This window comes from Biomphalaria glabrata, chromosome 5 (assembly GCF_947242115.1).
Source record: "Biomphalaria glabrata chromosome 5, xgBioGlab47.1, whole genome shotgun sequence".
Taxonomy (NCBI): domain Eukaryota; kingdom Metazoa; phylum Mollusca; class Gastropoda; family Planorbidae; genus Biomphalaria; species Biomphalaria glabrata.
The window spans coordinates 49,328,075-49,349,998 of record NC_074715.1 but is presented as its reverse complement, the minus strand read 5'-3'; the positions used below and the strand labels follow the sequence as shown (position 1 = coordinate 49,349,998).

Here is a 21,924-nt window from a genome sequence, read left to right as displayed (position 1 = left end):
TGTCAGCAGTATATTTCCAATGTCCTTTTTTCGTGTCAGTATCATATCCAGCTGGTGCCAGTGCCCAGACCTAGGGTGCCTCCATGAGACACAGGCTGGAAAACATGCCCTAATCAAACCACTCCATGAACTGCTAAGCTTGTGCTGGGAACAAGGAATGGTCCCCCAGGAATTGAAAGACTCCAACATTGTTACAATTTATAAAAATAAAGGCGACCGCTCTGATTGTAACAATTACAGAGGCATCTCACTGCTTAGCATAGTCGGAAAGGCTTTTGCTAGAGTATTACTAAAGCGATTACAGATCCTGGCAGATCGTGTTTATCCAGAGTCGCAGTGTGGCTTTAGGGCAGGTAGATCTACAACAGATATGATTTTCTCTCTGCAGCAGCTACAGGAGAAGAGCAGAGAACAAAAGCAGCCCCTCTTCATAGCTTTTATTGATTTGACCAAGGCCTTTGACCTTGTTAGCAGAAGCGGTCTGTTTGCTGTACTAGAGAGAATCGGCTGCCCAAATAAGTTAAGAAAACTAGTGTCAGCTTTTCACGAAAATATGCAGGGCACCGTTCAGTTTGAAAGTTCTTCCTCCAGGCCATTCTCCATTAAGAGCGGTGTAAAACAAGGATGTGTACTGGCCCCTACACTATTTGGCATCTTCTTCTCAGTCGTACTATCCAGTGCTTTTAAATCCCTGGAAGACGGAATATACATCCATAGCAGATCCGATGGAAGGCTCTTTAACCTGGCACGTCTTAAAGCCAAAACGAAAAGGCGTCGTATCTTGATAAGGGAGCTGCTGTTTGCCGATGACGCGGCACTCGTATCTCACTCACAAGGAGGTCTACAGAAGTTAGTGAACGCCTTAGCAGCTGCTTGTCAAGAGTTTAGCCTTACTATAAGTCTCTCCAAGACCGAAATCCTGGCACAAGACGTCGCAGAAATACCTATAATACAAATTGGGAACCACACCCTTTCAGTGGTGCAGGAATTTACCTACTTGGGTTCAACAATTGTCAGTAACCTAGACTTAGACATCGAGCTGACAAAAAGGATAGGAAAAGCTACCACAGCATTGGCAAAACTCTCCAAGCGCGTCTGGGAAAATGGTAAATTGACCACAGCGACCAAAATCCTAGTCTACAACGCCTGTGTTGTGAGCACTCTCCTTTATGGCAGTGAAAGCTGGTCAACATACATGTACCAAGAGCACAGATTGAATAGTTTCCACTTGCGCTGCCTGAGACGCATAATGGGCATCTCTTGGAGGGACCATGTCTCCAATCAGGAAGTTTTGAGATTGGCCAATATGAACAGCATGTATGCTCTCCTGACACAAAGAAGATTACGCTGGCTCGGACATGTCACCCGCATGCCAGATGGTAGAATCCCGAAAGATATCTTATATGCTGAGCTTGTGGAAGGAGTCAGACCCAAGGGCCGCCCAAGACTAACATATAGAGATGTCTGCAAGCGAGACATGAGAGCCTCAGGCATCAGTGAAAGTATGTGGGAAAACATAGCCAAAGACCGGAGACAGACTGTGCGTGCTGGGACAACCCTTGCTGAGAACAAAAGAATTGAAGCGGCTTTAATCAAGAGGGAAAAAAAGAAAGCTGCCCTGTCTGCTAGCCCTAAATCAGAGGCATACACATGTACGAATTGTGGCAAAGTCTGCCGTTCTAGAATTTGCTTGATTAGCCACACCAGATTCTGCCCCGTCTCAAGATTAAGCCAAAACCAGTGACTCACTTGGGCGCATCCATTGCCTTTCGAGACAAAAGGAGCCATATATGACTAGGATAAAGCATTCATTCCAATAGAAAATTACAAACTTCATTACCATAACATTTAAAACATCCGTTGTTGGTCCCAGTGCGGTTAATGATTCCGGCTCATCTTCATATAGTTTGTAATGGAAGGTTGTTCCTGCAACAGAAAACTTCCGTGGCCAATCTATTGTCCACTCTCCATTGATGTGGTAATGATCTCTGGCATCTTTCAGAGCTGATCAAAGCAAATTATAAAATTATCATATTTTGTTTTATCATATTAATAACATTCTTTTAGCAAGTATACCAATACCATTTTTTTAAATCATATGTCATAGCATCAAAAAAACAACTTCACTTGCCTAGATAGTTTTTGGAAAAGTTAGCCTCCTTTACTTTTATGTGCATGGCTCCCTTTGGAATGGTAAGTATCTCATGATAAGCTACAAAACAAGTGAAAAATGTGGAATGGTTAGTATCTCATGATAAGCTATAAAACAAATGAAAAACGTACTAGGACATGAAAATAATTTTAAAATGTAAAAAAAACCTTTAAACAGAAAGAAATTCAGGTGAAATATCTTAGAAAAAACAAATAGATAATCTATGTCTATAATATTTGCATCAAAAGACTTACTCAATGATTTAAATAAAAGTTGGATTATAGCCATTGAAGACAATTTTAAATAATTGCAAAATAACTATTCTTGGTATTCTACTAGCCAGAATTGTGCTGCTAAGCAGTAGGCACTTTAAAAGAATTTTTTTTTTATTCTGACTGCACATTTTGGTACTAATTAGACAATTGTTGCCAGTTGTGGATGCAACAAGGCTTATAGAGACACACAGATAGGGGCACATAAGCTAGGACAAATTTGTACAAATGCTCCTTCTTCCCTAGTGCTATTAGATCATGGAATGGATTGCCTGAGCCAGCCAGGAAAACCAATGAAGCTGAATTTAAGTCATTGGTTAACATGCATAACTAAATGCATGATGTGTAGAAACATAATCATTTTTTTTTTGAAGTAACGTCTGTATTAAATAAGGAAGACTCAAAAGTAAAGTAGCAATTATACATATAACACTGAACCATAATCTTCAAATACAAAAACAAAATCTAATTAAAATACACAGACGATATGGTGTAAGAATCAAGTGACATTCAAAGAACACTCTTCAAATATTTACTATTAGTAGCATCAGAATCTTAAGTGTGTAATCGTGTGGGTTTTAATTTACGAAAGGTGATAAATCTCATAAGATCGCACAAACTACTCACACCCTGTCGTCAGAGCCTTTTCGAAGAGTCCAGAGATAGTACGGCAGGTAGAGTTATCACCCTTGCAGACTCTGCAAATATCTTCTTTAGCCTTTGAATGTAGGTAGCCATCGCAACCAACAGTCTGAGGAGTGGAAAAAAAAAAGTTATACATGAGGATATATGACCAAATATAGTCTTCAAGCATTAAATAAACAAGAGAAAAAAAACTTTTCACAAAATCATCAATAAATTGCATCAGGCCCCCTTACCTGGGGGAGGGGGCACAAATATGATTCCAGTCTGGGGATCCAACAGATGGAGAGGCCATTCACACATTTTTTTTTATATGCACCTATTTTTTGGTTGGGGGGGGGATGCAGAGGGGCCCACATGTATCACATTATCAGGGGCCCAAATATTTCTGATGGCAAGCCTGGTTGCATCGAAATAAAACAAAAAAACAATTCAATAATTATACCGACATTTTAAAGATCCAGGAGATGAATATAATATTTTTAGAACTTATTGTTATTGCAATATGCAAAGCAGCAATGCTTAAAATATGGTTTCTGCTGTATAAAGATAGGTGAAGGTTGTTTTAGATCTTTCCATTATTTAGTGAGTCTATACTATCTGGGTTTGTCTATACTATCTGAGTTTGTCTATACTTTCTGAGTTAGTCTATACTATCTGAGTTAGTCTATACTTTCTGAGTTTGTCTATACTTTCTGAGTTTGTCTATACTTTCTGAGTTAGTCTATACTATCTGAGTTAGTCTATAGGCCTACTATCTCAGTTTGTCTATACTATCTGAGTTAGTCTATACTATCTGAGTTAGTCTATACTACTCTATACTATACTAAGTCTGGTCGTTCGGTTTGTGCGCTGGACTGTCACTCTGACTTATCGATGGTCCCAGGTTCAAACCCTACCCACTACCATCCCCTGTAGTCTTGCGATAGGTTTAGACTTGGATGTAAATTATCTTCAACTCTGAAGTAACATCCAAAATATGGAGAAAATTTTACAAACAAAACATTTTACAAGTTGTATTTGAGTTGTCTTCTCCCATTATTTAGTGAGTCTATACTATCTGAGTTCAGTCTTCTCTCATTATTTAGTGAGTCTATATTATCTGAGTTAGTCTATACTATCTGAGTTCAGTCTTCTCTTATTATTAAGTGAGTCTATACTATATGAGTTCAGTCTTTCTTCTCTCATTATTTAGTGAGTCTATACTATATGAGTTTAGTCTTCTCTCATTATTTAGTGAGTTTATACTATCTGAGTTCAGTCTTCTCTCATTATTTAGTGAGTCTATACTATCTGAGTTTAATATTCTCTCATTATTTAGTGAGTCTATAGCCTACTAATACTATCTGAGTTTAGTCTTACATGACATTCACCATTGATGCAGACATCAGGTTGGTCAGGGTAACATTTGGTACCATCTTTGACCTTTGGTGACCTTTCAGTGTAGAAGTTGTATCCTTCAGCCATACAGACGAGAGAACATGGCTTCGCCTGCTCTACAGAAACAAGGAATATGAGCCAAAAAGTTTTCAAACATAGATCTACAACTGATGCTAATTAACGAAATAATAAACAATTGTACTTCAACAATTTTACAATAATTATTTTCTACTTTAAATCTAACTTAAACTCTATATCCAAATCACAAGCTCCTCAGGGCTGGCAAAAATCTGCCTTCAAGGAAGAGAACCAAGAAAAAGAGGCAGACAGAGAAAGTGATGGGAAGACAACATAAAAGAATGGACAGGCCTGTCATTGAATGAAATTCTAAGGCTAAAGACGGAGAGGAATGGTTGTCAACAGATCTTGTGTGGTGCCCCAACAGTCTAACAGACGAAGGGATAGGTGAAGACGAATCCTTATAGCTGAACATATTTCATAAAAGGATTAGTAAATGCATACAATGAGTAGCCCTAAAAAAATTAGTCCAGACACATGTATGTTCTATAGAGTTCTTCAGACAAAGTTGTCTTTTGCTCTGCATTGTACACATATTTGTGTTTTACCCAAGTTTTGAAAGTGAGATAGTCGCTCGACTAACCTCCAGTATAGGGCACCCACTTGTAAAGTCCACCTCTGAATGTAATGTTATTGAAACTGCTGCACTGGACCTGCCTAAAGTCTTCGGATCCTGGCGGACAAGGCTGAATAAGAAAAAGAAACAAAGAGTCACCTTACAGTATTAGATCACAGTTGGTAGATGTTTTAACAGATCAAGATATAATGAAAAATGTAGACAGGTTTCGGGAGGTGGGAGGGGTCAGGAATTTTATGCTTTCCTAATGTTTCGAGGTCTCGCAATCTGAAAAGTTTATAGCAGGTGAGAATTAACTATGAGAAATATCTTAACCCGTAACCTGCTTACCTATCTCGAATCATTCACAAATTCACGTAGCCTACTCTGCCCTGGTTCTCTCCTGACTCAGACGAAATCTACCATATCTTATTAATAGAGCTTCGAATACCACACGCACGACCCTAACCGCCTATCCCCAACCTTAGCTGGCCGAACAACGATGTCTCAGTAAAACAGGACAAATTTTAGAAGACAACCGCCACACGTTCACAATCCTATAGTCAAAATGTGATACTTCCGACCATTAAGACAAGAAATGAACTAACCCATTGTCTCTAATTCTGTCAGACTGTATCAGCGCTACTTGTTGACTGGGAAAGGCAGAATGATCAAAATATCTGTGTGCTGTAGTCACTCAATGAATGTTAGTTAGTGTGTGTGTGTTATTGAAAATTAGTCAATGGGACGTATCCTAATCATTACATTTCCAATTGGAATTAATAAAGAAGTCTTCAAGAAGTAAAATTTCCTTTTCAGACCTTGCGATCCATGGAGCAGACGATGTAAAGGTCATCTGTTTCTGGTGCCTACGGTTAACGAGGATGTCATGTGACCAGCATAACAACCAACAACCTTTACTTTTCCCCAATTAATGTCAGGCACTCATTTGAGCTGGGTGGACTCAGAGACGCCCTAAAGATCCTGAAATTGAAAATCCTACTCTACACGAGGATTTGAACCTGGGACCCCTCGGTTCGGACGCCAAGCGCTTTAACACTCAGCCACCGCACCTCTTCAATAAAGATGTCTTAGTCTATCTTAAAAGAGTATGTGAAGGTTACGACGACCCATTACTTAATGCCGTCCAAAAATTTCTTTGGTTTTCTTTGCTTTTCTCCACCTGGATCTGTGCCATGAATGATTGTTTTAGAAGTGATTATCTTTAACCTTTAACCTTAAAAATTTAACGAATAACCTATAACATCAATACATCATGCATGAAAAAAATAATGCTAAATAAGCGATCAGACCACTCAAAAGAGGTGAATTCAATGCTATCTGCAACTCCTATGACACATATCAAAAGAGTAATGGTGGAATAGAATAACACAATGTCTGCTCCGGCGGAGGTAGCTGTTTCAAAAGTAGGCCTATTTGAGGTGAAAGAGTTCGTGTGATATTTAGATTCCAAAAGTTATTTTAAAAATGTAACAGAAGAGTTGGGTTTTTTTTTTACGTGTCTAGATTGAAATAAAACGTTAGAAGTGAGAGTATAGCACATTTTATTCTGGAGATGAATGTCTCTGACGTCAAAGATATACGTTACATTTTGGCAAATTATTTTGAAACGAGAAGAATTTCTAGGTTTTTATTTGCTCGGTATGTTAAGTTTTGTAGTTTGGAAGACTTGTAGATCTGGAAAAAATGTGTTTTAGTTTTTAAAAAAACAACAAACATTTACTTATGTAGCATTTTTAACAGTGATTCTCACATATTTTTTTCATTATCTCATCATTGTATCAAGATTCTTTAAATTCGGTGTTAATGTGTACACGAGGAAGTACACTTATCTATAATAACACAATTACAATTATACTGTATAGAGATGTCTGCAAGCGAGAGATGAGAACCACAGGTATCAATGAAAGTATGTGGGAGGAGATAGTTCAAGACCGGAGAGCATGGAGACAGACTGTGCGTGCTGGTACGAACCTCGCCAAGAGCAAAAGAAACGAAGCTGCCTTAGTCTAGAGAAAGAAAAAGAAAGTTGCACTGTCAGCTGGTCCTAAAACAGATGCATATCCATGCGCGAACAGTGGCAAACTCCGCCATTCCAGAATTTGTTTGATTAATCACACCAGATTCTGCCCGTCTCAAGACGAAACCAAAACCAGTGATTCTTAATCATAGCTTATCATTTATATAATACAGACGTTACTTCAAAAAAGAAGATGATTGCGTCCTACATATTAATCAATGACTTAAATTCTGCCAAGTCACTGGTTTTCCTGGCTAGCTCAGGCAAACCATTCCTTGCTCTAATAGCACTAGGGAAGAAGGAGCATTTCATCTGGGCTCATCCATTGTCTTCCGAGACAGAAGGAGCCATAAAATATCGTAGGCCTATGTGTAGAAAGCATCAAAACTAACCCTAATGCTTTTAAATTAAGATATAATTGGGGTCAGCAATGTAATCTAGTGAGTATATAAAATAACGTCGTAATATTGCGCTGTTTTTCTGTAAAAAACCAATTTGAAAGGCAAGGGCGATAATTTGAGAATCGTTGGCGAGATAACTCTTAATTTATTTTGCATTTTATGATAGGCGTTTAAAAATACATGTACAGATTCGACGCAATACTAAAAGTAGCTGTGTTTCTAAATCAGACTTAGTCAAGCATAATTATAGCTGATATCTTGAAGAAGAACTTTATTACTATGTCTTGTATCTCGACAAGAAACGAGAAAACACGAGAGCCATTAGAACGTGATAGTTTTTTAATGTTGTAAAGGGCGTGTGTTCATAAGAGGCCATGTTCATTGGGTTACATCCCTTGTTTTAGTAAAACACATAAAATGCTATCAAATTGTTATTTTAAAAATAAAAGGGAGGGGAGGAATTTAAAAGATGGAATGTAGAAAAAAAAAAGCAATTTAAAAGAATGGAATGAAGGGGAAAAAAGGGAAATAACAATGAAAAACTGGAGGGAGAAAAAAAAGACATAATGACTTACTGTAACATTGCAAGATCGATATTTTTTTCTAACCCCTGTACAGTACTTCCCTCCGTCTTTGGGTCTGAAAGAATAGAAGTTGGCAACGATATTACATTTCTCTTTGTCAAGACGAACTGTTCACATTAAGATATACTATCATACAGTTAAGTGAGAAGCTTGCCGTAGGTACATAACAGAGCAGTGGGGTACCTACGCGGGGTTGTCACACTCTCTCTCACTGACCGAGACGCCGCCCTCGCAGGTCCGAGTACAGTCCCCCCATTCACCCCATTCTCCCCAACTTCCGTGAACTGTTTGGTTCCTGTGTTGTTCGCCTCTGCACTCCCCTTGGTAACACCACTAGGTAAAAAAAAAAATCAAGCAAAAAAAAAAATTACTTTAAAAAGAAAAACAACAATAAAAAAGCTTATATAAGGAAAAAAAAGCTGCACATTAATAGTCATATCTCAATACTGTAAGATTTATTTCCCGCTTGTATATTAAACAGATTTAATTTATTATCCCATTTCTGTTTCTCCGATTCATGTTTTGTAAGTGACGGTACATTTGTAGTAACTATGGCATACTTAATTTGAGTGATAGTGTTTTGAAATTTATAGTAAAAGTATATGGGTCTTTTAAAAACACTAAATTATAATTCAACGTTGTTTTTTTTTTAAGTATGTCTTAATAATAATAATAACTTCGAGTAAAAAGAAAAATAAAGATGAGTAACGAGGAAGCAAATCTGAACTGATTTACATAACTTTTTCATGTTCAATTTATCGATTTGTTGTGACTCCAGAATGAATGCATTAAGAAGAAATTGTCATGGATTATTACCCCTTTATCTGAATGGTCTCCCTTTGCAGTTTTCTTCACGTACGGGAGTTGACAAATGGTGCCTTCCGCTGCAGGGATGCTGTTGGTGACGCATTCGTTGGACTCGTTGACACACCACAGCTCTTGGCAGATTTGCTAAAATGGAGAAACATGCAAACAGAATATCAATATCAAAGATAAAGTTTATAATGAACAAAGCATTGAAACATCACATGAAGTTTGAATCATTTAACTCAATGATGACCTGTTTCTTGATAAACAATTCATTGTTATTCGACCAGCATAACATCAAAACGAAGCCGTATACCTCATCATACCTCGGTTAAATCAAGCGTATCAACCCAGTACGTAAATCACAAATGAGCCTCTCATCCATTTCTTTTAAAAGGACTCGAACTCACGACTTTCGGATCGGCAAGTAAGAGCTTTATCACCACATCCTCTCTGAAGTAATATTATTTTTAAATGCAGAAAAAATACCATACCAGCTGGATATGACAGCAACAGAAGTCAACGCAGAAATAACGTAATTTCAGCCCGTCTCTCCCGCCGGAATATATATATTATTTTGCTTTTTTTTTATATTTGGCTATTTTCTGGATTAAGCGGGCTTTATATTCTTATTTGAAAATATGTTATCATATAAAATACAGACGTTACTTCAAAACAGAAGATGATTCGACCTACGCGTGTCTCTAGGTCAATCTAGTCATGCATGTTAATCAATGAACTCTGCCAAGTCATTGGTTTCCCTGGCTGACTCATGCAACCCATTCCATGCTCTAGTAGCACTAGGAAAGCGTTATTGTCGTTTAATTTCTACATTGTGTAATTCATAAAAAAAATATATTTTTTATCAGTTAAGTAACCGTTACCTTGCGTGACTGAACCTACCTTAAGTTTACAGGCTGTGGATTTAGCCCCGTACTGAAGTCGACACTGTGTGTTGCTGTCAAAGAAATCCCCAGGTACGTCAGGAGAAAACGACACGTGAAAGCTGGGTATATTTCTGAGGCACCAGCCATGCCCTGAACTGTTGCAAAAGAGGAGCAACATTGCCAGTTGAAGTGCAAGTAGGCTTTATAACAACATTGGGCTTATGAATATGTCAATAAAAAGATAACTAGTATTTATGTAACGAATTTATTGCGTATTCAGTATATTGTATTAATTTTACTTTTTTTTTCCTTATCTTATCTAAATTGTGCCGATGTGCCTAAAATCAAAATCAAATCAAATCAAAATCTTATCTTTTATATTACAGACGTTACTTCAAGCAAGAAGATAATTAATTTCCTTCGCATTTCACGTGTCAATCTAGTCATGCATGTTAATCAATGACCTAAACTCTGCTAAGTCGTTGGTTTTCCTGGCTGATTCAGGCAACCCATTCTATTCTCTCTAATGGCACTAGGGAAGAAGAAGAACTTGTACGAATTTGTTCTAGCGTATGGAATAAGAAATGTGCCTCTATCTTTGTGTCTTTCTGAGCATTTCATTAGGTTTTGTTTTTCTATTTGGAAGTTATAGTTTATTGTTTTATGTGGCATATTTAAAGGAAATTTTTGTAATATAGGCCTACTCTATGGTATTTGAACAAAACGAGCACCAATTTCAAACGTTTTAATAAAAAATGATGATTATTTATTTTATTCAATTCTACATTTCAGATGCTGCACCAAAATTGCTATAAAAGTTTACATTTTACAAGTCTTATTTTATAGATGTAGGCACCCGCCTAATATTTATATTTTGATTCTACTTTACAGATGTTATATTTACATTTGATTCTACTTTACAGATGTTATATTTACAAGCAATACTGATGTCCTACTCCAGAAAGTCTGTGACGTATTTCCGTGAGCAGCTTGACCAATGAAAAGGCGACGTTTCTTTGGAGAGCCTCGCTGCCATCAAGCGCGCGGGTTCTTTACCCGGCATCCCACACTGGTTCCCGTCACCATCGTGTTGCATACCAATACTAATTAAAAAGAAATTTAAAAGTTTTAAGATAAATATTCAAAATATTTTATTCCCACTTGTTAGGGATGGAAGAGAAAGTCTTATGGTTGTAATGGACGTGGGTACAATATACAAGGCTGTCAGCGAACATTGTACAAACTCTGTTTCTTTACCGATGTTATGGTGCGCACTAGCGCACTGTTCAACATTGTTTATGGACGGACTATTTAGGTGAGCCAGGGGAGACAGTTGATTACCGCCTACGTGAAAGTAGAAACAGAACTTGAGCTTGCTTCGATTCGCTTAGCGTTTGAGAAGGGATCATCGCCAGTGGACAGGCCAGCAAGGTGAGGAACAGTTGAGGTGCTTCGACAAGGTATCTGAGAAACAGTGGAGGCGTCGATCTGCGAATGGAAGACCTTCAAGGGGGTTGAAGAAGGCAACCGTACTTTAGGCAGCCGGAGAAGATAGAGAATGAAACAGACCGTGAGCCTGTAAGTGTAGGCTAGAGGCGACAAGGCGGCGACAGTGCGCATTTGTAGGAAAGTGAAGACATAGGCGGCGACAGTGCATATTATAGGAAAGTAAAGACATTATATGCGACAGTGCGCATTGTAGGAAAGTAAAGACATAGGCGGCGACAGTGCATATTATAGGAAAGTAAAGACATTATATGCGACAGTGCGCATTGTAGGAAAGTAAAGACATAGGCGGCGACAGTGCATATTATAGGAAAGTAAAGACATTATATGCGACAGTGCGCATTGTAGGAAAGTAAAGACATTATATGCGACAGTGCGCATTGTAGGAAAGTAAAGACATAGGCGGCGACAGTGCATATTATAGGAAAGTAAATACATTGTCGGCGACAGTGCGCATTAGAGAAAAGTAAAGACATAGGCGGCGACAGTGCGCATTGTAGGAAAGTAAAGACATTGGCGGTGACAGTGGGCATTATAGGAAATTGAAGACAGGGGCGGAGACAGTGAACCTGGCAAGAGCTGAAGACCCAGACTGCTGTAATTGTGATCTCATCATCTGTAAATGACAAGCCATCAACGTTTAATTTGATGAGTTGCCTACCTTGTCTTAAGTTTACAATAATATGAAGAATCTTTATAATAAAAATATCCTGCAGGAAATCTGTTGTACATTGCATGTAAATGAATATTACAACAATGCGAATGAAGTGTATATTCGTACATCAGGCTTACACAAGCGTTACAAGCGGAGTTAACATTTTGTAATTTGGCTTTTGTTCAATAATTAATCTGCCAAGAAGATAAAAAAGTTCGTATGTCTGTTTTTTATGATCAGTGACTTCTCTGGGTTTTTTACACATATTTTTAGCTTATATATATATATATATAATACTTTTCTCGAATAAGTGTCAAAGTCTGGCTTGTTTGTTACCAAGCAGAAGTCATTAAGCTTAATTTTAATGAACAGATTGCCAAACCTGGCAGAGACGTTGACACTTTTGGTACCGCAGATCTAAGCATGCTAAGTAATTTGGCAAGTCTTTCATTGATATGATATTTTGTAACAGCGCAGGCAGAAGAAAAGCGTCAGAGAAAAAAAAAGCAAGGCCGATGACACTAGCTCCAGCTGAAATAACCTGCCCAGTGTGCAGCCGAACATTCCGGGCTCACATAGGTCTCACCAGCCACACGAAGAGTCACTAAACCCCAGTGCAAAGCCCCCTAGATAACAAAAGTGGTCCTCATGGAACTCCTATGGACGAACTATATATTTTGTAAATACTGATGGGAATGAAATTTTGAGGGGCATATAAAAAGAAGAGAAAACAGAACTGAAAACAAAACATTTTATTTAAAATAGGAAACGCTTACTTGTGGCCTATCTCATGTGCGATGGTAAAAGCCGAGGCTAAACCAATGTCTTGGTTGATGCTGCAGCTTCGTTCGCTCTCGCACATTCCTTCTACAGGAGCCAAGCCTGGACAAAAAGTTTTGTTTTTTTTTAGAAATAACGTTTCGTCATAGCTTCTCAGACTATAATGTGGACCCTTTGTCAAACCAGAGCCGTGAAATTTATAACAAATGAATATTCACATTTGCCTACAGTAATACCGTAAGTAAAAACTACATAACAAAGAGACACTTCATGAGAGAAGACTAAAAAGTAAAGAGGCACTAATATTGTTATGAGCATATTAATATTAACAGTAAAAAGTAGAAAACCATGTCTAGATGGTATGGCTTTACTGAATGACTACACAACACACACCTCTAACATTTCGTGTGAACCCATTCTTATGAACGAGTTACAAGCACATGTAAACATAAGAATGACAAACGCCACAGTATATCATTTTTACAACATTCACCCTCAGTTTAAATCATGCATACTAGTGATTATCTGCACTGCAATAATTAAAGAAGTAATCGCTGAACAAGAATGTAATATAGATTCAAGTAAGCAAAGTAGAATAACACGATGTTGGGGTAGATCAAATAGCTTGTAAAAGTCAAGTGACAATGTAAAATGAAGCTAGTAAATGACATGTCAATTAGATCAAATAATTAGTAAGATGTAAAGTGTCACAAGTAAATTAAAATAAAGAAATGATATTTCAAAGGCTAGTTATGACCGAAAAAAAAAGCAAAGCCAATGACACTAGCTCCTGGAACAATCTGCCCAGTGTGCAGCCGAACTTTCAGGGCTTAAATAGGTCTCACCAGCTATATGAGGAGACACAAAACCCCAGTGCAAAGCCCTCTGCCCCCTGGATGACAAAAGTGGTCATCATCGAACCACGATGGGCGAACTATAATTGACAAATTGAATGTCAACTTAATTAAGAGTTCTGGTAAGCTGATGGACTTCTACTCTTTATCATTATACTCTTTATTAGAGTGTTATGAGCATAATAACACAATAGATTCGAAAACCACGTGCGCAGAGTATGGCTTTAATACACTGAATGACTACAGAACACACATCTTGAACACATTCTTACGGACGAGTTACAAGCACATGTAAACATAACAACGATTACCGAAATACAGTAAATCATTGTCATAACAAATACATAAAATACAAAACCCAAACTTTCAAACAAAAACACTGAAAGTACTATATTATTTAGAAAGACACAAAGATAAAGGCAAGTTTCATATTCCATACGCTAGGACATATTCGTACAATTGCTACTTGGTTCTTGGTGCCATTAGAGTATTAACGGGTTGCCTGAATCAGCCAGCCACACCAATGACTTAAACAGAGTTTAATAACCATGCACAACTAGATTAACACATATGATGTAGTTATTTTCTCTTTTTAAAAAATGTAGCTTATAAGATAAGATAAGATAAGCAGCTAAAACTACGTACTTGTACTTTAGCCAGTCTTATGTAAATCTAAGAGTGAGTCACAGTTATGTAAGCAATCTTTGACCTATATACATTTTACGTAAGTAGAAAAAATGTATTTATGTAAACAAGACTAAAACATGAATGAAATTCTAGCATTACCACACACGCAAACTAACCACCAACACAGACGTAGATACTCTAACGCAGACACACACACACACAGAAACAACCCCCTTTACATAGACACACTCACAGGCACAATCAACGAATGTAAACATACAAGCAGGAGTGATAACATTGACTAAATTTTTGATGTCCAATAAATGACCTGGAAAGCTTCCAGTAAACAGACAGATCTTAAAACAGACATTTAAACGGTGTCAAATATTTAACTTGAACAACAGCCTAGGAATGATTTTAAAGCGGCGAGTCCTCGCAGTAAATCTTGGTAGAGGTTAGCCAGTGGAAATACTTTGGCAAATGTCGAATTTAAAAAAAAGACGAAAAAGATGTAAGAACGTTCTACCTTCTCTGCTATTTAACTCTTTCTCTCCGTGATCATTTACCACATTCTGGTGGAATCAACGCTGGTATCGTCAGTTAGGAGAGAAAGAGTTAACGAATAAAACAGATGCTTCCAACACTAACACCTCAGTGCAGGTGTTTCTGTGTGGAATTTGAGTGACAATGTCATACAATGGTGATAGTTTGTGAAAATGTTTTACATGTCCAATCAGAGTTGAAGATAATTTACTTCCTAACCAAACCTCCCCAGGACGACGGGGGGGGGGGGGGGGGGAATATGGAATATATATGGTTTACTGGGAAGCGTGGTCGAGAGGCTAAGTACGCTTGAACGTGGCTTGGCTTGAGGTTCGACACCAGACACGAGCAGAGTTGTGTTTACTGAGCGCCTAAAAGCAGCACGGAAAAACCTTCTCTCAGATACATCCCCCCCCCCAACTGGTCCACAAAAGAGATTGGACCAAAAGCGTTCTGAGCATGCTGTAAGCATGAAAGTAGCGCTATATAAAAGTTATAAATATTAATCTGTGTGTCTGGTGGTATTTATTGTCATCAGCGGCGTTTTTCTTTCTATGTTTACTATGTCAAAGGCTGTGCTTTGCAATTTTTTCCTCACCCTCATGTTTCCATTTACGGCAAGTTTATTTGTATAAATTAAGCTCTATAGGTACATGAATATCCTCTTAAATATTCCTTCCTATTGAAACAAAATCACAAATTAAATTGATATCCACGGATAGGATTCAAACTAAAGTCTCACCAGGGGCAAGCCTGTGTTGATAGAAATGTTCTATGTTCGAAACATCACTTACCCAGAGTTCCACAGGGATAGTTCTTGTACGTACATATATCATATCTGAAAAAGAGATTGTTGTAAAATGTAATATTCATGACATCATCTCCCTTTTCTGCAACAGAAAAGTTTAGGGTATTCTCGATGCTAAGTTTGGATAACTATATGTACTGTACTGAATTATAAATTAATGAAGTAATAATTAGAAATTAATGTTATTCCTCTATCATAATGAATGTATACAGCACTGAACACCTTTCTAATTTATGCATGCACTGTGGTCTATAACAGTATCGCCCACCGAAAGGCAACAGCATAGTCAGAAAATGAAACAATTTTTTTCGTCATTTGTTTTTTTAAATTTTACTGGCATTTAATTATAATCAACGAGTATTTCATCTTGCATGTGCAAAACCCCCTCATTGTGCTACTAAGCAAATATGAGATTTATCCCCCCCCCCATTTATTTTTCTTTTAAGTACTTTAGCACGATATATTTTTTTTTTGGTCCAAACCTATTAAGAACGGGGGGCAAAAAAAGGGCGGGGTGGGGATGAGTTGATTGAAAACGCTTTAACTCTTTTCTAAATAATATTTAAATCGAATAATGACAGTTATGTTCCTGCCGAAATCTACTAATTCTCCTATTTTACCGTTGAGAAATGGTATGTAACATTTACATCATATAAAAATATGTAATTAGCTGTGTTTTTTTTAAAGCTTAGTATGCAATTTTTCTATGAGGCTACACCATTTTTGAGTTTAGAGGGTGATAGTAACTGTCGCATCCCTCGGATACACAGATTAAGAATACACATTTTTATAAAAGAACAAGAGTACAAAGACAGTTTGTGTGGAAAGTAGCCGTTGCATTAGAACTTTGAATGGTCTAAAATTCTATGATGTCGGATTTTCACTACCTTTTCTAGTTTACAATATCTAAACGGGACGGACGGACGGACGGACAGATAAACCACACAAAACTAATAGCGACTTATTGCCTAATTCGCAAGACTTATTCTTCGTCTTTATTAATCTTGAAACTCTGTAAAGTAGCGGTAGTGGAAAGAACAACTTGGTATTAAAAAGAACTTTCCATATGAGCACACTTCTTATCCTGCGTATTAATATTCCCTTACAGTTAATTAGGCTTCAGCTCCCCTTGCTCTACTCCTGAACTGATTTTTTTTTTTTGGTGGTGGGGTCTCTGTTTTGTGGTTTCTTGCCTTGTACAGGTGCACATTTAATGAGAGAAACATTCTGGATTTAAGTTTTGAGAATGATGCCATAACAGTGTGTGTCTGTAGGGCATGGCACTAACTGCTGTTATTCCACCCTGAGTCTGCTATCTCCCCCCCCCCACCCAACTTGCACGCCCATAACCAGTCCTTTCCCTCCCCCTCTCACGCACCCGCCACACACACAGACCGGGACCACGCATGGGGTCAACGGTTATAATATGTTTACACATGTAATTGTGAGCGAAGCGCTGTAAAATATACTTGCAATTTACCCCCCCCCCAAAAAAAAAAAAACACCTTTACTCACACACACACACATACACACACAGGCGCGTACAGACACTTCTAACTGCATCTTGCAACCACCTGCAAGAAAGAATGGAAAAAAAATGCCAGTTCGAAAAAGGGGGGGGGAGGTTCTCACCTTTAATGCATCTCTTCTTTCTTACACCACGCACTCACACACACACACACACAAGCTCATGTATACATAATACCAGCACGTGCTTTGACCTTGCCCAGGTCATCTCAGTAATAGAAATGGAAAGGGGGGGGGGAGGGAAGGACGAGACTAAACAAACACTGGATGCCCACCGTCCTGGCCTTGATCTATGACTACCATATACATTCATTACATAGGTCTAGAACTACATGTATTACATATGTCTAGAAAAACATTCATTACATATGTCTAGAAAAACATTCATTACATATGTCTAGAAAAACATTCATTACATATGTCTAGAACTACATGTATTACATATGTCTAGAAAAACATTCATTACATATGTCTATATGTCTAGACGACAGTCCCGCTTATCTTGCCTCATTCACACTACACAGCCACCAACCAATCGCTAACATCTTCCCACCGTCACCATAGAAACACACACACACACACACTACAACAAAAGGTTCCCGAAATCCTTCTCTTTTAATGTCCAAAAGTTGGGATTTTTTCAGTTAGGTCTGATGACATCCCCCTTACATTTCTATATATCGCTTTCTCTTCATTTTTCTTTGTCACTGTATATTAAAGTAAAGTTAGGTTCCACTTTCATACCTTGTGGTCTATGGAGCAGATGGTGTTATCTATTTCTGTTGCCCACAGTTAACGAGGGTGTCGTGTGGCCAGCACAACACCTTTAACAACATCTTTAATTTCCCCCAACTAATCTTAGGGTACCCATTAGAGCTGGGTGGACTCAGAGGATCCCGAAGTTACAAAAAATTCTAGTCTTCACCAGGATTCAAAACCCGGACCTCTGTTCAGAGGCCAAGCACTTTTCCGCTCAGCCACTTTACCTCTTCACTGTATTTTATTGTTTAAATAATGTAAACAAGAAATTAAAGTTGAAAACTAATAGAAATGTACTATTTTTACTTATGAAAACGTCCTACCTAAATCAATCGTGTTACATGAACAGACGGAATGCCGCGCGTCAGTGGCGTAGCTAGGGTGGGGGAGAAGGGGGAGAATTTGAATATCCCCCAGAGCCTCCACTTGCCCCCAAACTATTATTTGTTTACATTATAAATTTAATATTATGTAAAATGCAGGGGCTCCCAAAGAGGTCATGCCACGGGCCCCCGAACAATAGAAAATCCCTATCTACGCCCCTGTCGCCCGTCTACAACACTAAGTCTTATATGTGCAAACTTTACGGTGGTGGGGTGAGAGCGAATTAGAATTATTAAAGATTAATTTTCGTACCAAAATCTGATACTATAAAACATTTTTCTTTCCCAATTCTCTCCCCTATTCGATACAAATGTCCACAGGGAAAGAGCCTACAGTTCAGCAGCAAAGAGCTGGCTAGCAGAAGACACACCTGTCCATCTATACAACTAGAATATATTCGTAGTTCAGTCATGTGACATAATCCATTATTATTTCGATCACATGATTACACCGCATTTACTATGCCGTCATGTAGCCTCAATAATAGATGTTTTCAAAATTCGTTCTCATGTCATTTCCGCCAAGCCCAACTCCGTTCCTTCCGGTCGGTCTGGGCACAGATCTAAAAATGTCAATATTATTTCTTTGATTCAAAAACACGGAAGCCGTCTGCGAATAAAAAAAAAAAAAAAAGAAAACAAAAAGCGATTTTAAAAATTATACCAACTACCAGAGGAACAGTCCACCTGCAAAGATAGCAAGAGCCTCAGTTTAACCAGCTGGTTGTTTGGGTTACCCCGAAGTGTTGTAAAACAATTAGATCTAGTGCTTTCTTTCATTCCAAAAGAATAAAAAAATTTTTGTACATAAAGTTTTTTGTTTGTCTGTTTCTTTATTTTTATCCATATAAGAGTTTTCCCGATAAACGAAACAATGTCAAGGACGTTTATTTCAGCATCACTGATTCTCAATAAACAAGTAAAAATATATTTTTAAAAGTACTTTATAAAAAAACATTGATTATCTAAGGGGAAGAACCGCTATACTCCTTTAATAGTAAGCTCCCTTCTTCTATATAAAACAAACTGAATTGATTACAACTAATTGATTAACTAACTGGTAAATTTTTTAATTAATACATTTTCTCCCAACTTAAAGTTACACAGCGCACATTCTGGGTATGTAAATGTAAATGTAAAAAAAAACAAAGAAATGATAATCGATTTTCGTAGGGACAAGAAGGAAAATGATATTGTTTCTGTAGCTGGAGAGACTATTGAAATTGTGCAAACCTTTAAATACCTTGGTACTATCCTAGACAATAAACTAAATTTTACTGCAATTACTGATTATATCAGCAAAAAAGGGCAACAAAGATTACGATTACTAAGAAAACTGTCCCCGTTTAATGTTAGCGAAAAGGCCTTGTTTTATCACGCTCATATCTGCAATATTTTAAGTTTCATTATCACTGCCTGGTATGGCAATCTGAGCATTAAAAATAAGAATAAACCTTATAGAATCCTAAATGTTTCTGGTAAAATCATTGGCAAAAAACAAAACCCATTTAGGCAGTTGTTTGAGACAAACATCTATAAAAAAGCTAACAAGATCCTCGAAATAAAGAATCACCACTATGTGTCAGGACTTTGTCACATGTAAATTATGAGTGAGTCTGGTGTGAATGTACACTTTGGTTTCTTATAGATATAATGTTTTTTGTTTGGTGTAATGCACAAATTGTAAGACAAATTTCCATACGGACAATAAAGATTATTATGTTAGAAATGAACGAGTAGTCATTCTCTGGCGCTGCCAGGGTCGAGTTTCGCTAAAGAGAAACAAAATTCATCGTAGTCCCTTTAACAGTTTCCACTGAGAAATTTTCTGGTGATGTGGCAGGTCTGCAACAGTACCGCCCTCTGACAGGCAACGAAGATGTTCCTAGGAATGTTAAGGGCCTTGAAGGTGTCTGTGAGGTCAGTTGTTATTATCCCCTCGGTTGATATAACAATGGGGTATATTGTTATTTTGGACAATTTCCATAGACGCTTAATCTCCAAGCCTAGGTTCCCATATTTTCTTTGTTTTTCTATCTCAGTTTTTCTTAGATTATGAGACAGTGGTACGGCGATATCGATAATGGTAGCGGTTTTTTCTTTTTTATTATTATTATTATTATTATTATAGCGGAACACTTTGCTTATTGTTTTTTGAAAAAAATTGATTCCCGTGGTGGCTTAATAGTTTAACTGTTTCAGTAGCTCGTGAGACACCTATTCAAGCCACGCGGAACACTAGGGCCTCGCGCAACACAGCTTGGGAAACACTGGATGTTTGTAAAATGTTTTACGTGTTTCAGATGTTCCTTCAGAGTTGAAGATAGTTTACTTCCTAGTCTAAACCTCCCGCAGGACGACGGGGGATGGGAAAGGGCAGGATTTGAACTCTCTACCATCGATAAATCCGAACGACAGTCCAGCGCGCAAACCGCACGACCAGGCAGCCATCCATTAATGTATTGTCATCGGCTATGAATAATTGTGCCTAATTTCAATTTGATCCGAGAATGGAAAGTAAGAAAAACATGAACAAGATATGAACCAGACAGAATGTATTCACCCCCCCCCCCCCCCCAAAAAAAAAAACCCTGGCTACTCCCATGGTGTGTATTAAGTACTCTAGTCAAATTTAAAATATTTCTTTATTCTTCGAAAAAATGGTCTAACTGGAACATTCCCAGTGCGGGCAACGAGCTAGTAAATTCTTTTCCCAACGATATACATCAACAGTCAAATTTCTAAGAAAATCGTACGAGCTGTCTCTTACTACCCTGTCTAGCCAGGTTTTAGGTTTCAGGTTTTGCCAATTCCGAATGTGTGACTTGAATAGAGGTATTGTAAATGTATGTAGTGATTATGTTTATCAACTCAAGTTACTCACCTTGTAATGAGCACTGCATTGTCGTGTTTATGGCTGGTCTCGTTGTCTTGCCTTAACGTGAAGTTATTCTGCCACTTACAGAAGCTATCCAGTGACATGTCAGCGTGGTAATTAATTTGAGGTAGATTATCTCCCTTTTACACCGGCATGATGTGAGAAAAAGTTCGAGTCAATGTATTTGATATTTATTTGATATGCATGTAAACTAGGTCAATCTTATTCATTAGTTTCCCCCCCCCCCTACATTCAATTAGCAGTATCATAAAGAAACATTGTCAAGTTCAGAGTTCAGACGAGTGATCAATTATTCGATGAGAATCCAAAATACTTCTCGAAATCTCTGTGTTTCATGTATGAAGACTTAAAATAGAGATTTCAGGGGCGGACTGAGTGTCAAAATCGACCAGGGCATTTCTTTACAATCCGGCCCACAAATTATGTATCATAATGATACAAGATAATGTTACGTTCATCTCTATCAGGCCTCCTGTAAACACTGGCAACCAACACAACACAGCACATCTAACTCAAGAACTTGACAAGAGCTTCAATAAACAATGTGGCGGTTTAATGACAAATACATCAACAACAGCCAATAAACACAATGGACCTCATTCACCAATCGTAAACAAACAACATTTAGCCATGTGATTCTCTATCTCTTCTATATAATTTACGATCTAATGTTTAATTAATGATGGTTGTCACGTGACCGTTTGTTTCGTTGTTTTCTCAATAAGATTAGGTGACTAAATGTTGTTTGTTTACGATTGAATGAGGTCCATTGGCTACACTAAC

General features: G+C 37.8%; 1 protein-coding gene across 2 annotated transcripts in view; it reads right to left on the bottom strand.

Moving 5' to 3' along the window:
• The window catches only part of LOC106078420 (A disintegrin and metalloproteinase with thrombospondin motifs 6-like), a 55,714-nt gene that overhangs the window by 7,517 nt on the left and 26,273 nt on the right, over positions 1-21,924 (bottom strand). For both annotated transcript variants that reach the window (XM_056030696.1, XM_056030697.1), the window contains exons 8-20: positions 21,127-21,260; positions 15,560-15,603; positions 12,738-12,843; positions 10,757-10,903; positions 9,817-9,955; positions 8,923-9,057; positions 8,294-8,439; positions 8,098-8,161; positions 5,108-5,210; positions 4,429-4,562; positions 3,052-3,175; positions 2,132-2,212; positions 1,841-2,004 (exon numbers count right to left, since the gene is read on the bottom strand). In XM_056030696.1, the coding sequence (XP_055886671.1) occupies positions 1,841-2,004; positions 2,132-2,212; positions 3,052-3,175; positions 4,429-4,562; positions 5,108-5,210; positions 8,098-8,161; positions 8,294-8,439; positions 8,923-9,057; positions 9,817-9,955; positions 10,757-10,903; positions 12,738-12,843; positions 15,560-15,603; positions 21,127-21,260 (1,521 nt within the window). The remainder of the gene's footprint in view (positions 1-1,840; positions 2,005-2,131; positions 2,213-3,051; positions 3,176-4,428; positions 4,563-5,107; positions 5,211-8,097; positions 8,162-8,293; positions 8,440-8,922; positions 9,058-9,816; positions 9,956-10,756; positions 10,904-12,737; positions 12,844-15,559; positions 15,604-21,126; positions 21,261-21,924) is intronic.